Source organism: Phyllostomus hastatus, unplaced genomic scaffold, assembly GCF_019186645.2.
Source record: "Phyllostomus hastatus isolate PE091 unplaced genomic scaffold, TTU_PhHast_1.1 phas_scaffold_78, whole genome shotgun sequence".
NCBI lineage: Eukaryota > Metazoa > Chordata > Mammalia > Chiroptera > Phyllostomidae > Phyllostomus > Phyllostomus hastatus.
This window is the reverse complement of record NW_025334041.1, coordinates 8718789-8737519: the sequence shown is the minus strand read 5'-3', so window position 1 is coordinate 8737519 and position 18731 is coordinate 8718789. Positions and strand designations below refer to the sequence as shown.

The 18731-nt window shown below is 44.7% G+C and overlaps 1 protein-coding gene across 8 annotated transcripts in view; it reads right to left on the bottom strand.

The window, feature by feature from the left end:
- Positions 1-18731, bottom strand: part of PDE1C (phosphodiesterase 1C) — a 364388-nt gene that overhangs the window by 85309 nt on the left and 260348 nt on the right. For all 8 annotated transcript variants that reach the window (XM_045827375.1, XM_045827378.1, XM_045827379.1 and 5 more), the window contains exon 4: positions 1654-1767. In XM_045827375.1, the coding sequence (XP_045683331.1) occupies positions 1654-1767 (114 nt within the window). The remainder of the gene's footprint in view (positions 1-1653; positions 1768-18731) is intronic.

Sequence of the window (18731 nt, the reverse complement as noted above, 5' to 3'; positions counted from 1 at the left end):
ACGTGGCATTATTTTGTTTTGTTTTAAATTGACATCTAAAGACTTTGCTATAGGCAGCAATATTGTATTATACACATTAAAGTTGCTAAGAGATTAGATTTTACTTGTTCCCACCATAAAAATACAGCATCCAGCGGAAGTAATGCCTGCTTGAGTGTGGTTGGGTAGGGTAATCATATGGGTGTAATAATTTATAGTTTTAATTTGAACATTTCACCTAAAATGTCACATGGTGTGCTTGAGTGTGATATTGTTATGTTACGGAATTATATGCTTATGATTTTGTAATAAAAGATTTTGTAATAAAAAATGGGGGGCATTATTTGTGCCAGACCCTGTATAATGATTATCATGTGCAGAGATGTTAGCTAATGCTACAGTGTAATCACACTGCAGTGTGTAAATGTATCAAATCAACACGTGGTCCCCCTTCGCCTTAGACAATGTCATATGCTAATTATCTCCATAAATGTAATTTTTTACAACAGAATAATAGACCATAAAGTACAATATTACCCAAATCACATCAACCCAAATGATGTCAAACTGATCCTCTCTCTAGTTTCATAGAACATCAGAGAAACTTAAACATCTAAATTCAAGCAAAATTTCTGAAACAGACAGTGCTTTATTTGAGCACAAAGATTTGACACCTGTCAGGTGTGCTGAGCTGATTTTTCAAAATTTTTCAGCACAGGTCAGACCACTAGAGCAGAACATAAGTAGTACTAAGTGATCATAAAACCTAAAATTGTGTTTTATACTTATATTAAGTCCTACTAAAAATAAGGAGTAAAAACAGGTGTCAATGAAAAGATTTTTTTTTCCTTCAGACACATCGGTTGTGGGGAGGGGAGAGAGTATAACATTTTGGGGAAAAAAGCTATGGTATCAAATTCCTTAAATTTGGAACCAAGCATGTAGCCAAAAACTAAGTCACACAATTCTTAGATTACTGGGAAACACCTTCCGACTGGAACTGGGCACGAATGTAAGACAGTGCAAATGCCAACAAAGGAGCCTGTCTGAATTTCAAAAAGGAGGAGGAAAAAAACCTTTCATATTCATCAGTTCAACATTTTTCAAAGGGAAATTGATTTTGTCATTTTCAAATGCACTTGGTAACTGGATGTGCTTTCATACTTTTGGATAATTCAAGTACACAGCGTCTGCTAAGAAAATCAATAACAGACTGGGGCTGACGGAGGAACACCGGGTGCTGAAGAGAACCAATGCTTCTCCATCGCCGCCAGGCCCTCCGCTTGCAGACACACACTGTGAATCAAAGCAGGACCTCGGTATTTAGACGGAGCCTAACAACATGCAATATTCATCGTGGAACCCAACATTTGATTTTGAAAAAAACCTAACCAGATTTTTTTACAACTACCTTTTCCCCCTCTTACCCGGTCTCACTGCATCGCTATATTGGCCATGCGAGGTTAAGTTGTATTGCATGAGCTCCTTTTTGTAGATGAGGAGGTACAGAGGTCACCTGATGCTCAAACCTACCCCATTTGTCTGTGGAGACTGGAGCTCCAAGGCCAGTCATTGGAATGCTGCCCCATTCACGCCCTGGGGCATTTCAGAAAAGCCAGGGAACAGGGGATTCACCATCACTGCGCTAACTTCTCGTCGTCGTCTTCAGCTTACCTGGTTTCATCGATGTACACAGACTCGAGCACCGTGGCCGCATATTCCAAATTCTTCTTGAGATCTACCACGGAAGCCTCCCCTCTCTCTAACTGTTTGACCAAAGACCGCAACCTGGTGGGGGGAAAAGCCATAATTCAATTAGAATAAAGGTAAACAAAGAATAATCCTACAATTAGTGACACATGTTATAGCCATTCCATATTTTCATTTGTTCCACTATACTGAAAAGGAAAATAAGAATCTAATGATGGAGCTGACTAGTATTTCTCGAGGAGCAAGTTATAAAATAAATGCACACATTTAATAAATGACCACCCACAACACTTTCCAGCTACCTTTAATCTTTCCCTAGTTCCCTGAATTATCAGTGGCTTTGCCGCTTCTCTGACTTTAACTGTTGTCCTAATTGGATGCAGTCGAGCGTGACCAGCAACACCACCATCAGGTTGAGATTCTGCGAGGCGGATGGTGCTCTGTTTACAGTGACGGGGGGAGAACAGCAGCCTTCTGGCCCAAGGGTGTTCCCAGACAGCGAGCAGATCTAAACCACCAAAATAATCGTACAAGGCTACAGGGGTGTTCAGGAAGGCAAACTATTTCTCCAGACAGGAAGAATTCCCTAAAAGCAGGTAAGCACCCTACTTTAAAAAAACCAAGTGAGGGTGGAGGATACACCAAGGCACTGAGACAAGACCACCCCCCGCCCCGATGCTAGTCAGCAGTTCCAGAGAGTCTAAGGGAAATGATAAAGCACACTCCCCTCGGAGAGTATGCAGGCCACAAAATGCCAACAGATGGCCAGAGTCCAGTGACTGGGGACACTAAAGACCACAGAGACGTGGAGGTAGAACAGCACTTCAGACAGACAGCAGCGGCAAAGAAAGAGCAGGAAGGTGAAGGATGCATCACAGCATATTGGCTATCAATACCGGGCAAGTTATTGAATTTCTCTGAGTGTCCCCTACAAAATGGAGAGCCAGCCACCCTATTTCCTGGGTTGCTATAAATGTTAAATCACATTGATATTGATATGGTCCCATTAATCATGTGACCCACCACTGGTTTTTTTCCCCACCTTCTTTGAGATATATAATTGACACATCACATTGTGTAAGTTTAAGGTGCACAGTAAGATGCTCTGATACATGTATATATTGGGAAATGGCTACCACCATACAGTTAGCTAACACATCCATCACCTCACCTCATTACAGTTTTTTGTGGTGGGAATATTTAAGATTTACTCTCTTAGCAACTCTGCATACTTTGAGTACTCAGAAGTAATGCTTGCTAACTATGGCCACCATGCTGCATATTAGGTCTCCAGAACTGACTCATAACTGGAAGTTTGTGCTCTTTGACCCACATCTCCTCATTTCCGAGATGTTTCTTTATAAAGGCAATTGTGGTCGCTATTGTCATTGTTGTTATTTGGTAACCATAATCATAACTAACCGGATGAGAACCATTCTAGCAGGACACTGAACATTATTATCAAATCTCCGTGTGCTAAGGCTCGTCCCACCTTCCTGACTTGAAAATACCCTCAGGCTCGCAGTTACAAGGGGGAACAGTTTGATCTCCTGGCAAAATGTAAACTCTCTTCCAGATCCACATGAAAGTGATCAGCAATCAAAAAGAGGGGAAGACTCTAGATCAGCCTTAAACAGTAGGCAAGAGGGTCAGCCACACAAAAGAAATTCCCAGGTAACATATAACGAAAATTTGATTTGAGTCCCGCCTGACTTGAGACTCTCCAGCAGGCACAGGGGAATATGCAAAGCACGTGGGCAGAGGCCCAGGCCCCCTGGAGGTGAGGCTGGCCTCTCCTTGGCAGCATTAGGGAGTGTTTGGAGTTTCAGAGTCCCGGCAGGACAGGGAGTTGGCACGGAAGGGCTCAGAGTCACTCTCTCCCACACGGGAGATAGCCAGCCTGCCAAAGCACGGACGCTGCTCCAAAGAAGGAATGGAAGCTCTTCAGCAAAGCACACTCCTGGCTGAGCCTGCCTCTGATGCTTCCTCTCACCTCCAGGGGCCAAGTGCCCCCCAGCTCGTCTGAACTGCCACTGGCAAAGCAACATGGGGGTGAATGGAAACTTTTGTATTTCTCCCTTCCTTTCAGCCTTCCAGTTCCTACCAGGAATCGTCATGAATCTCTCATAGGACCCATCTCAGTTCTCACAACCTAAGAGAAAAGGACAAAACATGCAAACTGGGGAGGGAAAATAGAAGATGAACAGAAGAAAGAACCCCATGGTCCTGCCTGCTTGTGATGGGGCTTCCACAGGAAATAACCACACACGGGCAACTTCAGTCCATTTTAACTCTGTTTTCCTAGACTGCAGAAAAAGCTTTATAAACAGATGAAAAGGGGTCAAATAAAAACAGAAACAGAAAATGAAAGCATCTGACGTATGCTATTGCAATTTTTGATTTCGAAGAATAAAGAAAAGACCCTGAAAATCTTCGAGAACATAAAATGCATTACTTACAAATGTAGCAAAAATTCAAACTGGCCATAGAGTTCTAGCCTGCCAGATACCAGAAGGCAATTTCACAACAATAGGAAGTTTTGAAAATAATACGGTATAATTCAAGATATCTATATTTCATATAGTTGTCATGCATATGTGAAGCCAACATATAGATTCTCAGGTGTGGACAAATTCAAAATTTCATCTAAAAATGCTTTTTTAAAAACAAAAACTCTAAGGCATGTTCTGTGACATTTGTGACATCCTCTGTGAATCTCCTTGGAAGGAGGCAGATTCACGGGTCTCCGATGAAGTAGACTGTGGATCCGTGACCCAGACTTAACCCAAGCCAACTTCTGCCAGCTAGACAAGCAGTTTATCAGATGTTTTTAAAACGTGGTAGATGAAGTATAATGCTAACTATATAAAGACAAGTGAGCATGAAAATGACTGACTTCTTTTCCCAGGACAAGTTCCTCTTCCTAGCAAAAATGTGTCCTATGTCACTTTTTTTATTAGGAGTTAAGCCATTAAAACTATTTAGTGTTGTAAATGTCACACATTTGAGACAGCAGAAGCCAAAGCATCCTCCTTCAAATCCTCACTTCCCTCGTATTTCACAGAAGTGCTCTGTAACCTAGATTTCTACCACCCGCGTGGAGCGTCTAGACAAGGGGAAGCCCTGGGGAACCAAAGGCCCGTGGAGTTCACTGCCAGGGCCAGGGCACGAGCCCAGGCTGACACGCCTGCCACGTGCCGAGCACCTCAGCTTGCCCAGGAGTACTGGGGGACACACACACTTGGAGGAGGGGGCCGGGCACCACAGGGCCGGTGTCATTCATTTCTGAGAGCACCGCTTCAAATCCTGACTCTGGACTCTATGTGATAGTCCAAAAGATACTATTTGAGAACTAACTACAGTCAAAGTACAATGAAAATGACTGAGGCCATTACATGGAATATCACTTAATAGTCACTCTTGTTAATAATATTGGAGATATCGGGCTTCCGGCCAAGATGGAGACATAGGCGATCACACTATACCTCCTCGTGCAACCAAAACTAAGGACAACAAGAATTTACAAACAAGAAAACAACCAGAACAGAGAGAAATGAACCCACTGGAAGTCTGAATACCATACATCCAGACCAGTAAGGAGGGGCGGAGTCGGAGGCCCACGGAGAGGAATCGAGGGGTCCTGGCAGGAAAAAGCGGTGGCAAAAGCCTGGCAAACGCGGGCGCGCAGGGGGCAGACGCCAGTTGGCGGACCCAGTGGCAGACCCTGGGTGTCAGAGGCAACAAGCAGACCCAGGGAGGCGCGCAAAGCAGCTGGCTGTCTGCAGCCTCACATTCGAGCGCAGACAAACTAAGCGAAAACAGGCAGCAACACAGACCGCGCAACCCAGGGACCCAGCACAAGAAACAAGGCCTGAAGGCACCAACTGAAAACACCTGTGGGAGCTGAGGCCGGGAGATTCTCTCAGCCTCACAGGAAGGCTCCTTGGGGAGACCCACAGAGTCCGAGAAAGTACACAAACTCACCTGCCCAGGAGCCAGCACCAGAGGGGCCCAATTTGCTTGTGGGAAGTGGCAAAGGGGACTGAAGTCCTAGAGAGAGCCGAGCAGGCGCCATTGTTCCCTCTCAGACCCCGCCCCCACATACAACGTCACAACCCAGCGACTGAGGTGCCCCGCCCTGGTGAACACCTAAGGCTCCGCCCCTCATACGTAACAGGTGCGACCAGACCAAAGGAAAAAAATAAAAAAGATGACTCAAACAGTTAAAAGCCCCAGGGCCATTTTTTTAAGTGACCAAGAAATAGCCAACCTATCAGATGCACAGTTCAAAGCACTGGTGATCAGGATACTCACAGAATTGGTGGACTTTGGTCATAAATTAGATGAACAAATGCAGACTACAATAAGAGAAATGAAGGAAAATGCACAGGGAACCAAAAGTGATGGAAAGAAAACTGGGTTTCAAATCAATGGAAGGGACCAGAAGGAGCAAAGGAACAACCAAACAGAAAAGAATGAAGAAACAAGAATTCAAAAAAATGAGGAGAGGCTTAGGGACCTCCAGGACATCTTTAAACATTCCAATATCCAAATTATAGGGGTACCAGAAGGGGGAGAGGAAACACAACAAGTGGAAAAGTTATTTGAACAAATAATAAAGGAGAACTTCCCCAATATGGGAAGGGAAATAGACTTCCAGGAAATCCAGGAAGCTCAGAGAGTCCCAAAGAGGTTGGACCCAAGGAGGAACACAACAAAGCACATCATAATTACATTAGCCAAGGTAAAAATGAAGGACAGAATTCTAGAAACAGCAAGAGATAAGGGGACGGTTACCTACAAAGGAGTTCCCAACAGAATGTCAGCCGATTTCTCAAAAGAGACCTTGCAGGCAAGAAGGGTCTGGAAAGAAGTATTCCAAGTCATGAAAGGCAAGGACCTACATCCAAGATTGCTCTATACAGCAAAGGTATCATTTAGAATGGAAGGGCAGATAAAGTGCTTCTCAGATAAGGCCAAGTTAAAGGAGTTCATCATCACCAAGCCCTTATTATGTGAAATGTTAAAGGGACTTATCTAAGAAAAAGAAGATAGAAAATATGAACAGTAAAAAAAGACATCAAACTCACAGTAACAACCACACCTAAAACAAAAGCAAACTAAGCAAACAAAGAGAACAGAAGCGGAACCACAGAAATGGAGATCACATGGAGGGTTAGCAACAGGGAAATGGGAGGAGGAGAGAGGGGGAAAGGGTACAGAGAATAAGTAGCATGGACAATAGGTAGAAAATAGACAGGGGGAGGGCAGGAATGGTGTGGCAAACGTAGAAGCTAAAGAACTTATGACACATGGACATGAACTAAAGGGGGGAAACGTGGGTGGGAGGGGGTGGGCAGGGGGGAGGGGAGTGAAGGGGGAAAATGGGACAACTGTAATAGCATAATGAATAAAATATATTTTTTAAAAAATAATATTGGAGATACCGAGTCACGAAGACCCTCCTATCTCTTGTGATCTGGCCACCAGGACCCCAGGCCAGGGCAAGAGCAGTGCTCCCAGGAAAAGCAACACTTCCAATCCCACTCAGTACATCAGATCAGCAGCACTGAAAGTCAGCTCCCCGGGGAAGTCCCAGACTTGGTGCCACAATGAGCAGAAAATCAGCAGTGTGGCTCCTTCCCCGGATAGGGTCGCCTGGAGCACCAGACGCCGGGCACAGCCACATGCGTGCATCCAGCATGTGGGTCTGACCCGACAGAGAGCTGGAAACAAAAGCAGGCCCTGTGCCGAGGGCTTCAGCAAACCCAGAGGAGAAAGGACACAGAATAAAGTGCTCTGGATGCCTACATGGTGCCAGAAGTTCAAGTCCACTCCCATCCTTCCAGTTCATGAGATAAGGAGAAGATTCTACCCACACCCTGGTGACAGTGAAGGGAACCTTGGACAACACCCAGCCAACGTTCACCTCTCTCTACATTCAAGGACAACTAAATGGGGAAAACAAGTCTGTGAAAAGATTCAGCAGTGAGGAAGCAGAGACTATAGCACTGGTAATGCAGAGAAAAAAAACTCACCTTCAAAAAGAAAATTCACTAAAGGAAACAAATAAATTTTAGAGAGCATCTGTCTGCTTGTTGTGTTTGGTGAAATTCAGGAAAACAGATGAAACAAAGGTGAAAGCTGAAATCATAGTGTGATAAAAAGTGAACATATTGAAGAAGAAAATAAAAAGAAAGAAAAGACTATAAGAACTTTAAAAAAACTAAATGGCGGCCAGCTTCCTACATACCCAGCCTGTTTTTGAACTGGCACCCATCAAATACCAGCTACAGCCGCTCCTGTTCCCACACAGCCGCCGGCTTTCTGCTCTATGCATCTGCCACACAAACCCCGGGCATCCCAATGGTCACAGCTCCCAGTGCCGTAAAACCTTAGGGCAGCATTCATGGGGGAGCTGCTCCGACGGCCTCTTAGCCCACCCTATCCCCCAGTCCTTTGTCCTTCTTGGAACATCCCATCCTGCCCTACCCTACCTCACCCTACCTAACACCCACCTCTTGGTGCAATTACCCCTTTGTAGGTAGAACAGTTTTAAATTAGTTCTTTCACCACTGGTCACCAACTAGTCTCAAAAATGGGAAAATTTCCTAAATGTTCTAGGAATAAGGAGGTACCTTCCCTATTTTCCATTACAGTACAAGTTGTCCTAGTTCTGAATCCATCTTAAGAATGTTGTCTAGCCCTTGCCAGCTGGCTCAGTGGGTTGGGGCATCACCCTATACCCCAGAAGGTTGTGGATTCAGTCCCTAGTCAGGACACATAACTAGGTTGCGGGTTTGATCCCTGGTCAGGGCATGTACAGGAGGCAACTGATTGATGTCTCTCTCTCACATCAGCGTTTCTGTCTCACATGAATCTCTCTCTCTCTCTCTCTCTCTCTCTCCTCTCCCTCTCTCTCCCTCTCTCTCCTCTCCCCTTCCTCTCTCTCTAAAATCAATAAACATATCTTTGGGTGAGGATTTAAAAAAATTAATTTTGTCTAAAAATAGCCAAGATCATTCATACCTATATTATAAGGTATTTTTGTTAAACTTGGAGAAGACAATAAGGGCAGGACAGCCGGGTGTCTGCCTTTGTTTTCCTGGTAAAGCTCATCTGGATATTCTGCCATGGGAATTCATTTTACCTAAAAGGCCAAAGTTCCCAAGGACAGGTCCCATGGTAAGCTGTGGTCCACATGTCTAGTTTTTAATACTACTTAAAAATGATCTTTTTGTTTGGGCACCTAAAGGAAGGGGGAAATGGAGGAAGGGAAAAGAAAATATACAAGGATAACAGTAGGTTTTTCTTCTGAGTGAACTTTCATAGTTTCCAGCACTCCATCTATTTCTGTCACTGTGGCTGCCAGATCACAGTCCCAGCGTAGAAGGGCAACACCGTTTTAGGAATAGCTGTGCTTTCAAACTCGGGCAGGATGCCTTTCCAGTGTGTAAGTTCACGTGGGTGAGCCACTGCTGCTTTCCACGCGTCTTTCGTTTCTCCACTGATCCCCTCTGCTTTCCCAGTGTTTCTTTGCTCCGGTGAAACGTCACATCACTTCAGTTCTCTGTGCCCCGAGGCCAGAACAAGCCCTGGCCCCTGAGTTCCTGGGACTCCACTCCAGTTTGGGGTGCATGCCAGTGTTGGAAGAGAAGAACTGAATGAGGAAACGCCTGAACACTGTATTTTGAAATTTGAAAGGCTGCTGCAGTAGGAGAACGTCTTCTTTTTTCCTCCATAAATATAATTTCTAGGACCCGTGGGGCTTTATTTATTGGGAAGCAACTTTTCAACTCAACTTCATAATTTGGAAAACCCCGCAATGGTGCGGGCACTGTTCCTTGTCAGGGGAGGTTCCGAACACCCTACAACACTGTGCCTTGAGAACACACACATTCGCTGAGCTTTAGACACTACTAGGAAGAAATCGTCAGAAAAGCACAGGCACACATAGACTGGAATAAAGGCATGGAACTCACGTTCCTGCATCTGTCTGTGCTGCCCAAGGTCACTCCCTCTGAGAATGGATGAGCAGCTCCTAAGATGTCAGCGTGGCCAAGGGTAGCTATCGCCTCTGACAGGCTGTGTTTCGTTGGAGAGAATGTGAAAGGAAACTGGGTCTTTCCCAGCACTTCCTCACATGTTCCCAGGAACCATGAGTCCTAGACACTCATCTGAATAAAACAATCACTGTTTCTGTTCCTCACGTCTGTGGATTTGTAAGCCAAAGGCATCCCTGTGTCCTTTTCACACACCTGTCTCCTCCATGTCCCTCCCACCCCCTGCCACTTACCTAAATGCCATAGAAAGGAAATTAAAACCACTCCCCTGAATGAAATGTCTAACGTGACTTTCAGGCTTATGCTTGAATGTCATCCATGACGCCACCCGAGTACTTTTCTGGCGATGTGTTTGTTTCTGTAACTAACTAAGAGGACTGCACTTGAGACACTCATTCAAGTGTATTCTGGCTGCAGGCACTGTGATGGGCTCCAGAAACACAAACGAGGGGAATGCAGTGTCTTCCCTCAGTGAGGACGGGCAGCTCATGCGCACCCACCGAGCAGGACAGTGAGCATGATGGCAGAGGTGGGATAAAAGCACAGAGGAACAACATCTCCAAATAACAAGGCCCTCTTTAGAGAAGGTGACGTACAGGTGGTCTTGAGGCTGCACAGGCATCAGCCGGGCAAGCAAGATGGGGTGGGGAAAAGGTGGACTCTGGACTGAGAAAGCAGCCTAATGACTGTGATCCATCCAGAAAATTCCATGGCTGGCTGGGACTCCGGGGTTAGTGAAGAGATAACACTTCAGAAGAAGGCTGCAGCCAGATGCTGGTGGGCTTAGCATTGCAAGCTAAAGAAATTTAATTTTCCCCTGGAGATAAGGGGGAGCCCCTGGGAATTTTTTAAATGAGGTAAAAGGGTTAGCATAATAACATTTGCATTTTGGAAAGATCAATCTAGCAGAAGAGTAGAAGAAAGCAGGCACTTAGTGAGGGGGAATATTCTAAATGTTTTTTTGTTATAAATAGGCTTGTCTGGTACCCCAAGTGGTGCAGTACAAACATTCCCTCTCATACATTTTGGTAGGGCATTGCATGAGTTTGATGGTAGTACAGATCACTGTCTTCAATGGTTTCGGGGAGAGGGCTTGTTTTGGGCATGCAGTCTCCTGATTTAGGGGCCTCTGAACCGCAGATAAGAACACCAACAGAAACGATTGGCAAGCGGAGCCTAGTTATATAACTCACACCTTTTGCTAATGCTGTAAGCAAAAGAGAAGCGTGCTTCTATGGTTCCCAAGTTCCCATGCTTAAGGGAGATGTACAGATAGGTTTAAATAAATTGCTGAACTGTGATGAATGTTTCACTTCAGGAAAAAAATTAGGTTGATATCTGTATTTTTACATACCTCTCACATACGTCATTAACTAGTTAAAAAAATTACTAAGTTACTGAAGATTCTAAACAGTCTCATTAACAACGCTGACCCGACTGAACACGATGCCCAGCTGCAGAGTACGACATGCTCTTCGAGTGCAATGTGGCAGCTATCAAAACCGGCCACCTGCTGGGTCACAGCAAAAGGTCTCAATGAGCGTCACACAATTGAAATTACACAGACCATGTTCTCTGATGACAGTGAAACTCAGCTTGAAATTAATAATAAAAAACAACTGGAAATATTCCAAAGGTGTGGAAATTTCAGAATACACTTTTTAATAATCATGGGTCAAAAATTAAATTAGAAAATAAATTTAAATGTTAACGAAAATATGATACATCAAAACATGCCACATGCAGGTAGAACAGTGTTTAGAGGAAAATGTATAGTCTTAAGTGAACATATTAGAAAAACAGAAAACCTGAAAATAAGGGGTTTCACAATCTCAAGAAATTAGAAAAAAAATGTTATCCAAAGAAAGTAAAAGACAGCAATAAATAAACACAAAAACAAAATTTAATAGAAAACAAACTTATTACAGAAATAATCAGCAAAGCCAAAACCTACATCTTTGAAAAGCTTAATAAGTCAAAAATTAAAAACAGAATATTACTACAGATCCTACAGACATTCAAAAGATTAATAAAAGAATATCATAAATACTTTTCTGTAGATACATTTAAAATTTAGATGAAATAGAAAAATTCCATGAAAAAGTAATTTATCAAAACTAACACAAGAAAAAACACAAAGTATGAATACATCTCTATCTATTGAAGAACCTGAATCCATAGTTTAATATTTTCCCACAAAAAAAACACCCATAGTTCTAAATCACATTATTAATGAGTTCACCTAAACATTTGAGGCACAAATAAGAGTCTTCCAGAGATAAGCAAAAGACAAAACACATTCCAACTCACTTTATGTAGCTGGCATACTCTTGATCCCTAAATCAAACAGGAACATTATAAGAAGAGAATTATAGGCCAGTCTCTCTCATGAACATTGGTGCAAAACTCCTAAACACAATTTTGACAAATCCAGCAATAAATAGAAAGTAAGCGGCCCTGGCTGGAGTAGTTCAGTGGATTGAGCGCGGGCTGGGAACCAAAGTGTCCCAGGTTCGATTCCCAGCCAGGGTACCTGCCTGGATTGCAGGCCATAACCCCCAGCAACCACACATTGATGTTTCTCTCTCTCTCTCTATCTCCCTCCCTTCCCTCTCTAAAAAATAAAATACATGAAAAAAAAAATAAAGTGATAATTAAAAAAAAAAAAGAAAGTAAGCACCAAGCAAAATTATAGGAATGCAAGGTTGGTTAAACATTTTTAATCAATGAATAAATGTTATTCACTATTTTAACATGAATACAAGAGAAAAAGCATATGATCATGACAGATATTTTAAAAGCATTTGAGAAAATATTTGTTCATAGTATCTTAGTAGAGAAGGAGTCAAAGTAAATTTCCTAAATCTGATATTGTGTCTTTAACACAAAAATGCTACAGAAAACATTATACATAACACAAATACAGAAAGCTTTTCTGTTTCTGTTTCTGAACTAGCTAATAATGAGGATGCTTATGACCACTACTTCTCTTCGAGACTGTGTGGGAAGTTTTCACCAGTTCAGTAAGAAAAAAAGTGGAAATAAAAGACAGGCAAAGACTGGAAAGAAAAAATAAAACTGTCACTAGAGATAAAATAATATAAAGACAGGATATCTAAAAGAATTTGCAAATAAATTAGTACACTTAAAAGGCAAATTAGGCAAGGTCACTGGATAAACAACAATAAACAATCAGAAAACGGTACTATCTAAAAAATCATCCAAATGAAAAGTATCTAGGAATAAATCTTATCAAAGACACAAAAGCATTCATCATAGAAAAACTGTAAGATATTGTTGATGGAAGTCTAAATGACTCAGATAAATGGGAGGGTAATCCACGTTCATAAATCTAAACACAGTATTTTAGAAATACAAATTCTTCCTCAACTTACCTATAGATTCGATGTAATCCCAAACAAATTCTCCACAGGCCATTTGGTAGAAACTGACAGGATGATTGTAAAATTTCTTTGGAAGTGTGAATAACCAAGCATACCCAATATGGGTTTGATTACAAAAAGAACAAAGCTGAAGCACTTACACTCCCAAAGAGCAAAACACTGTTTTATAAAGCATTTAACTCCAGGCCTACAGCTCTCTACCACCTCACGCTTCCAGCCCTTGCCTCTCAGCACGCAGCTGGTGTGTGCAAGGATGTGCATACACACTTCAGTATTAACACAGGCACAACAGAAGTGAGGAAAAACATCGGCCACAAGAAAATGATAAAACAGCCAAGTATCCACTTCTTTTGAATTATCCCATTCTACATGTGACCCTTCCACTCCACCAGCATGGGCCCCGTCTTTGGATGTTTGGATGCCCACGTGAGGGTACCCCCACACACCCTCTCGGCTGCTGTGGATTTTCTGGTGAATAGTTGCATCTCCTTTTGCTTTCAGGAAGCTGTGCCGTGGAGCAGCCCTGCATATTCAGCCTTCAGGTAGCGGCTGTTCTACACAGTAAATCCCCTTCCCAGATGCATGTTTGTGGGTGTGACAGCGAGGGAGTGTGCGCATGCGTGCACGCTCCCTGACAGTGAACACGAGGCAGAAAGCACTGTTTGGGGCAAAAGAAGCCTTCTCTTATTGTAGAATTCTAGAAGGTATTATGGCACAGGGTTCAAGTTTCAATTCACTGTGAATTTGTAATACTGATTTTGTTCTTTTGGCATTCTTATAGTAAGATAATGAATGCAGTGGTTTAGAAAGGTGTTTCTTCCACACCCTTAATCACTCTTGATCTTACAAAAATATTTCTTAAAAACCAGTTTATCCCACACTTATTTTTACCATCACTCAACTCACACATTTTGTGAAAAGGAAATAGTGTCTTAAAAAGTGCAGACTCACAATTATTCCAGGAAACCATTGTCTCTCCACAATATGACTCTAGGTGGGCAGAGCTGATGGGGAAAGCATGCTAACAGAAGAACACACTCTACTGGCCACTGGCCTGCAGGAAAAAGGACTAAACACGGTGAGAAAGGAAACCCAGAGCATCATCAGAGCCTCCTTCGGCCACGGGCCGTGCCGGGGACTGCGGCGTGGGGAGGACTTGAGATCCTGCCAGGCTGCCAAGAAGGTGAGTTCCAGGAGCCAGCTTTCATTTGCGGCTATTCATGTGGAAAGAATCATCACCACTTTTCTCTGCCGATAAACATGTCACTTCAGAAACATCTGCTCCAACAGACCGGAGAAATGAGAACTAAAAACATCTCTGAATGGTGGTAATGAGAACAGGAAGATGAGCAGAAGCTACAGGAAAGTCTGCAGGAAGATTCAGGGAGGTTCAAGCCATGCACAGGCACGATCCCCTCCATCCTAAGAGCCCGCCCCGCCCCAGAGCTCCCCGATTTTCCTCCCTCCCTTCAGTTCCTTCTTTAACCTGAACTGCGTTGTGATGGTAGATGTATCCAGATGCTAAAGCTCCCTCTCCCAGCAAAATCACAGGTACTCCACCGTACCAGAAACACAGTATGTTTTAGCAAGATAAATCCAAGATTACCTATTTTCTCTACTTTTTTCTTTTATAATAAGAGATACAATTATTTCATGGATAAAAACCTGCAAAGAATGGCTCACGAGGTGCTGAATTAGCACAGCTGCCTTCTTACAGATTAATTCCCGAAGAATTATGGAATAAAACAACCCAATGCAAAGAAAACTGAGGAACTCCCAAGGTGGCTTGCTTTGAGTGCATGGGGACAGTGCCGTGCGCATCCTTGGTCTGGAACGGAGCCAGGGAGGAAAGGATAGGACAGGAAGTGGTACAGTCGGCTGTTGTTTCCCTCCCTGGGCCACCTCCAGATGCTGGGCGGTCGCCCCACATCTCTGGTGACTCCAGACTCTAAAAGCTCAAAAGACCCTGGAAGGTTCAGTCAGGGTTGTCTGTCCCACCTCGCGGCTCCACGAGGTCCGACGCAGGTTTCCGGGAAGGAGAAGCATGTGGGAGAACAGGTGTGGAAGGTGCTTGTGACCCCGGCCGGAACTGGAATGCATGGCATCTGGTCACTTCCTACTGCCCAGAGTCCAGTCTGTGACCACCTTTCCCAGAGAGAAGCTGGGAGCTGCAGCCCCCTTGTGTGCCCTGGAGGGCGAAGGAGGAGGTTTGGTGAAGAGTCGCAGATTTCTGCCACACTAGATAATGGAACCCTGTCATCTCTACTCATTTTTTCCTTTTAAGCCTTTTGTTTCTACCCTGTTGAGAGCATCCAGGGAATGCTGTATGTTCAACTGGCTTGTTACCGTGATAGCCTATTGAACTGAGAGACGTGACCATCCGCACGACCAATTACCTCCCAGAGCTTGGGATAAAAATGAGACAGTTCTCAAGGGAATTATCCTGAGTGAACAAAACCAATCCCAAAAGGCTACCTACTATATTATTCCACTTATGTAACATCTTTGAAATGACAGAATTATGCAACAAAGGACAGATTACTGGTCGTTGGGGGTTAGAGGGAGAGAAGAGTGGGACCAAGACAGGAGTGAAAAGGGAGCCCATGACGATGACCTTGACTGTGGTAACAGGTGCACAAACCTACATACATGATAAAATTGCACCCAACTAAACATGCATGCACACACACGCACATGCGTGTAATAAAACTGGGGAAATCTGAAGGAGCTAGGTGGAATACGTTAACGTCAATATTCTGGTTGTCCCATAGTTTTGCAAGATACATGTGTTGGGGAAAGCTGACAAATGGAAAAGTGACTAAGGGTTACACGGAAATCTCTTTGCATTATTTCCGATTAAATGTGAATCTACAATTATTCAAAATACAAGGTTTAATGGAAAAGAAAAGGACACAGCCCTGCCATTCAGTGGGATATTGATGCTAATGGGCTGCACGTAAGTAAGCTCACCCTGGCTGCTTTTGTCAGGGCCTCTCTCTGCACGGGGTCCATTTAGCACTGCTCCCCCAGGTCCTTCTGCTTGGCAGGAGGGAAAAAGAAAGAAATGTTCACGGGGAAGCTGTCAGCCATGTCTGACGGCTTTGGAGGGGACCCAACAAGGGCTTACCACCGATGACCTCGGGAGCTCAGTGGGAACCAGAGGAAGACTGAAGGTTATTACATGCTGAAGGTTCTCAAGACCCACTGAAGAAACTGAGATGCCAGCAAGTGGTCCTCTCACTGGCAAGATGAGGGAGGAAGAAGCCAGCAACATTACTCAAGGGCCACCAGTTCCACCACCCGCTGACCGCCATCCCTCGGGACCTCTAAGGAATGAGGCATTTTCCCTCCGGCACACTCACTGTCCCTTTTCCACTCACACGCAGAAGTTAGTTCAGTTTGGAGGGCAATTGCACTATGGCAGGCTGCCCAGGAAGGGTCTGGAAAGAAAGTCACCGTGAGCAGAGCAGGCGTGAGGCTGATGGAGCGGGTGAGGACCGAAATGGGTTAGGGCTGCGAAAGAGCTTGTCGTGGCGATTGTGTTGTACTGTATAGTCCTTCCCACTCAAATAGGAGAACAATTTGCATACTATTAACATTTGAAATTTGTTTTCAAAATAGTTAGTGTTCAATTTCCTTCCCATCACAAAGCATTTTGTAATAGCTTGGGGTGGTGGGGGGCGGGTAGCGATCTTGACCAATAGTGTGTTATCACTCACGGTCTGTCTGCTGTAGCGCATTCTAATCACCAAATGTGTCACAAGCCAAAAGCTTCCCCTCCTTTATTGCTATATATTAATAGAAAAAAAGTGAGTTGGGAGACTTGTTATTCATTCAAGTATTACCATTAGAATAGTGCCTCCCCTCCCCCATGGTTAGAAACACAAGCTTGAGGCAGCTCATGTAGCTAAACAAGGTAAACGCTGATACAGGACCCAACTCCCGTAACTATTTAGGAACAAAACTCCTCCTCTGTTAGCTATTTTCCATCAGAATTTACAAGGAGAGTTGACTTACAAAGGAATTAGCAGTAATCCTACCAAATACTCATGGATCAATATAGATGAAGCACTCCACGGGCCCAAATCAATTCGCCCTCATTGTTGATGGACGGTAACTTGTGGTTTACAATTAGTGTCTGGCGCTGTGCAGCCGGCCCCTCGTGAGCAGTGTGGACCTCCACTGCTCTGAGACTTCCCCAGTTAGAGCTTTTCCAACCTCCTAAATCTCAGCACATCCACTGTACGATTTTTTAAATGACACTTGAACCTATGTGGTGTCGTAATATGTTCTACTATTGAATATAAAAAGAGGAAACTTTTTCGGGAGAGATTTGTCGAGCTTTAGTTTCTAGCTCGGGTGCTGGAAAGAAGAAACAATACTATTAAAGTGAAAAGAGAAACCGAGGGAATCACAAAACATTCAATACTTGATATTGGCACTTGGGAAGGGTACACGAGAATCGTGAACTCCAGAGGAGGGGGTGGGGTGTTCACACCTATGCTACTGAGTGTTTCTAGAAGGGAGTTGTCCATTCTCCCTGCCTGGCCACACACACACACACACCTGGGGCTCAGCAATGTCCCCGGCCTGGCACTGCAGCAGAGACACTGCTCTGTCCACCACCCAGCAGGGCACAGGCCAACCGGAGCAGGGGTGACCCCTGGTTGTGGGTCTCCCTGCGGCAGAGAAGTGGCTGAGCTTGTCCAGTGTGGCTGTGAGGTAAGAACGACATGAGCACCTTTACTGGCACGGAACTGGTCTTTAAAGTTCACAGTCAGACATACGGCTCCCAGAACAGCCCACGCCCCTCTGTGTGTGCCTCTGGCTCTGGGCTTCGAACCCTGCCTGATGCGGAGGAGGCATGGAGCCTGCCTCCCCTTTCCTCTTAGTCCCGGCCTGCTTGCATTCCTCTGAGCACAGATGCCATGGGAACCAGAAGTGAAAAGCTGAAACCTGTGGCCTGACAACCTACTGCATTCATGCTCCTTTACCTAAAACCCAGCCCCTCCTAGCGCGCAGGTTTCTACTGCCTGAGTTCCCTGGTATTTCACGGGAAAGAGTATTCTGAGTTTACATTTCCCCTCCCCTCCCCAATCTGCTGCTAGCAGCTGTCCCCACCATGACGAGTCCCCAGGGAGCGGCGGAAAGAAGAGGCTTGAGAAGGAGGAAGTCTAGGAAGCGGGGAGCGTCCTGCTGCAAAGCCCAGAGGCAGGAGGACGGGAGCCCGGTCAGGGAAAGTGAGAGCTGAGGCCTTTTGTGTTCGGCAAGGAGATGACCTCCAAGGTGACTCCCAGGACATCCTCACCACAAGCCAGGGCAGGGACATTGGGTGCAAGCAGCTGCTAGGTGGTGGTTAGACAGAAGGAGGCTACCGTTTAAATCCCTCGAGTCTTACTTGGCTCCTGGGCAGGGAGGAAGAAGGAAGGCGTCGGAGGCCCCTGTTCCCCGGAGAAGAATGTGGAAGCCCCTGACAGTGCTGACTGGCGGGAGCCCCAGGGTGCCACCACAGCTGCGGGCCACAGGGACCAAGGCCTCGGCAGGATCACACTGCCACAGGAACTGAGCAGGGTGA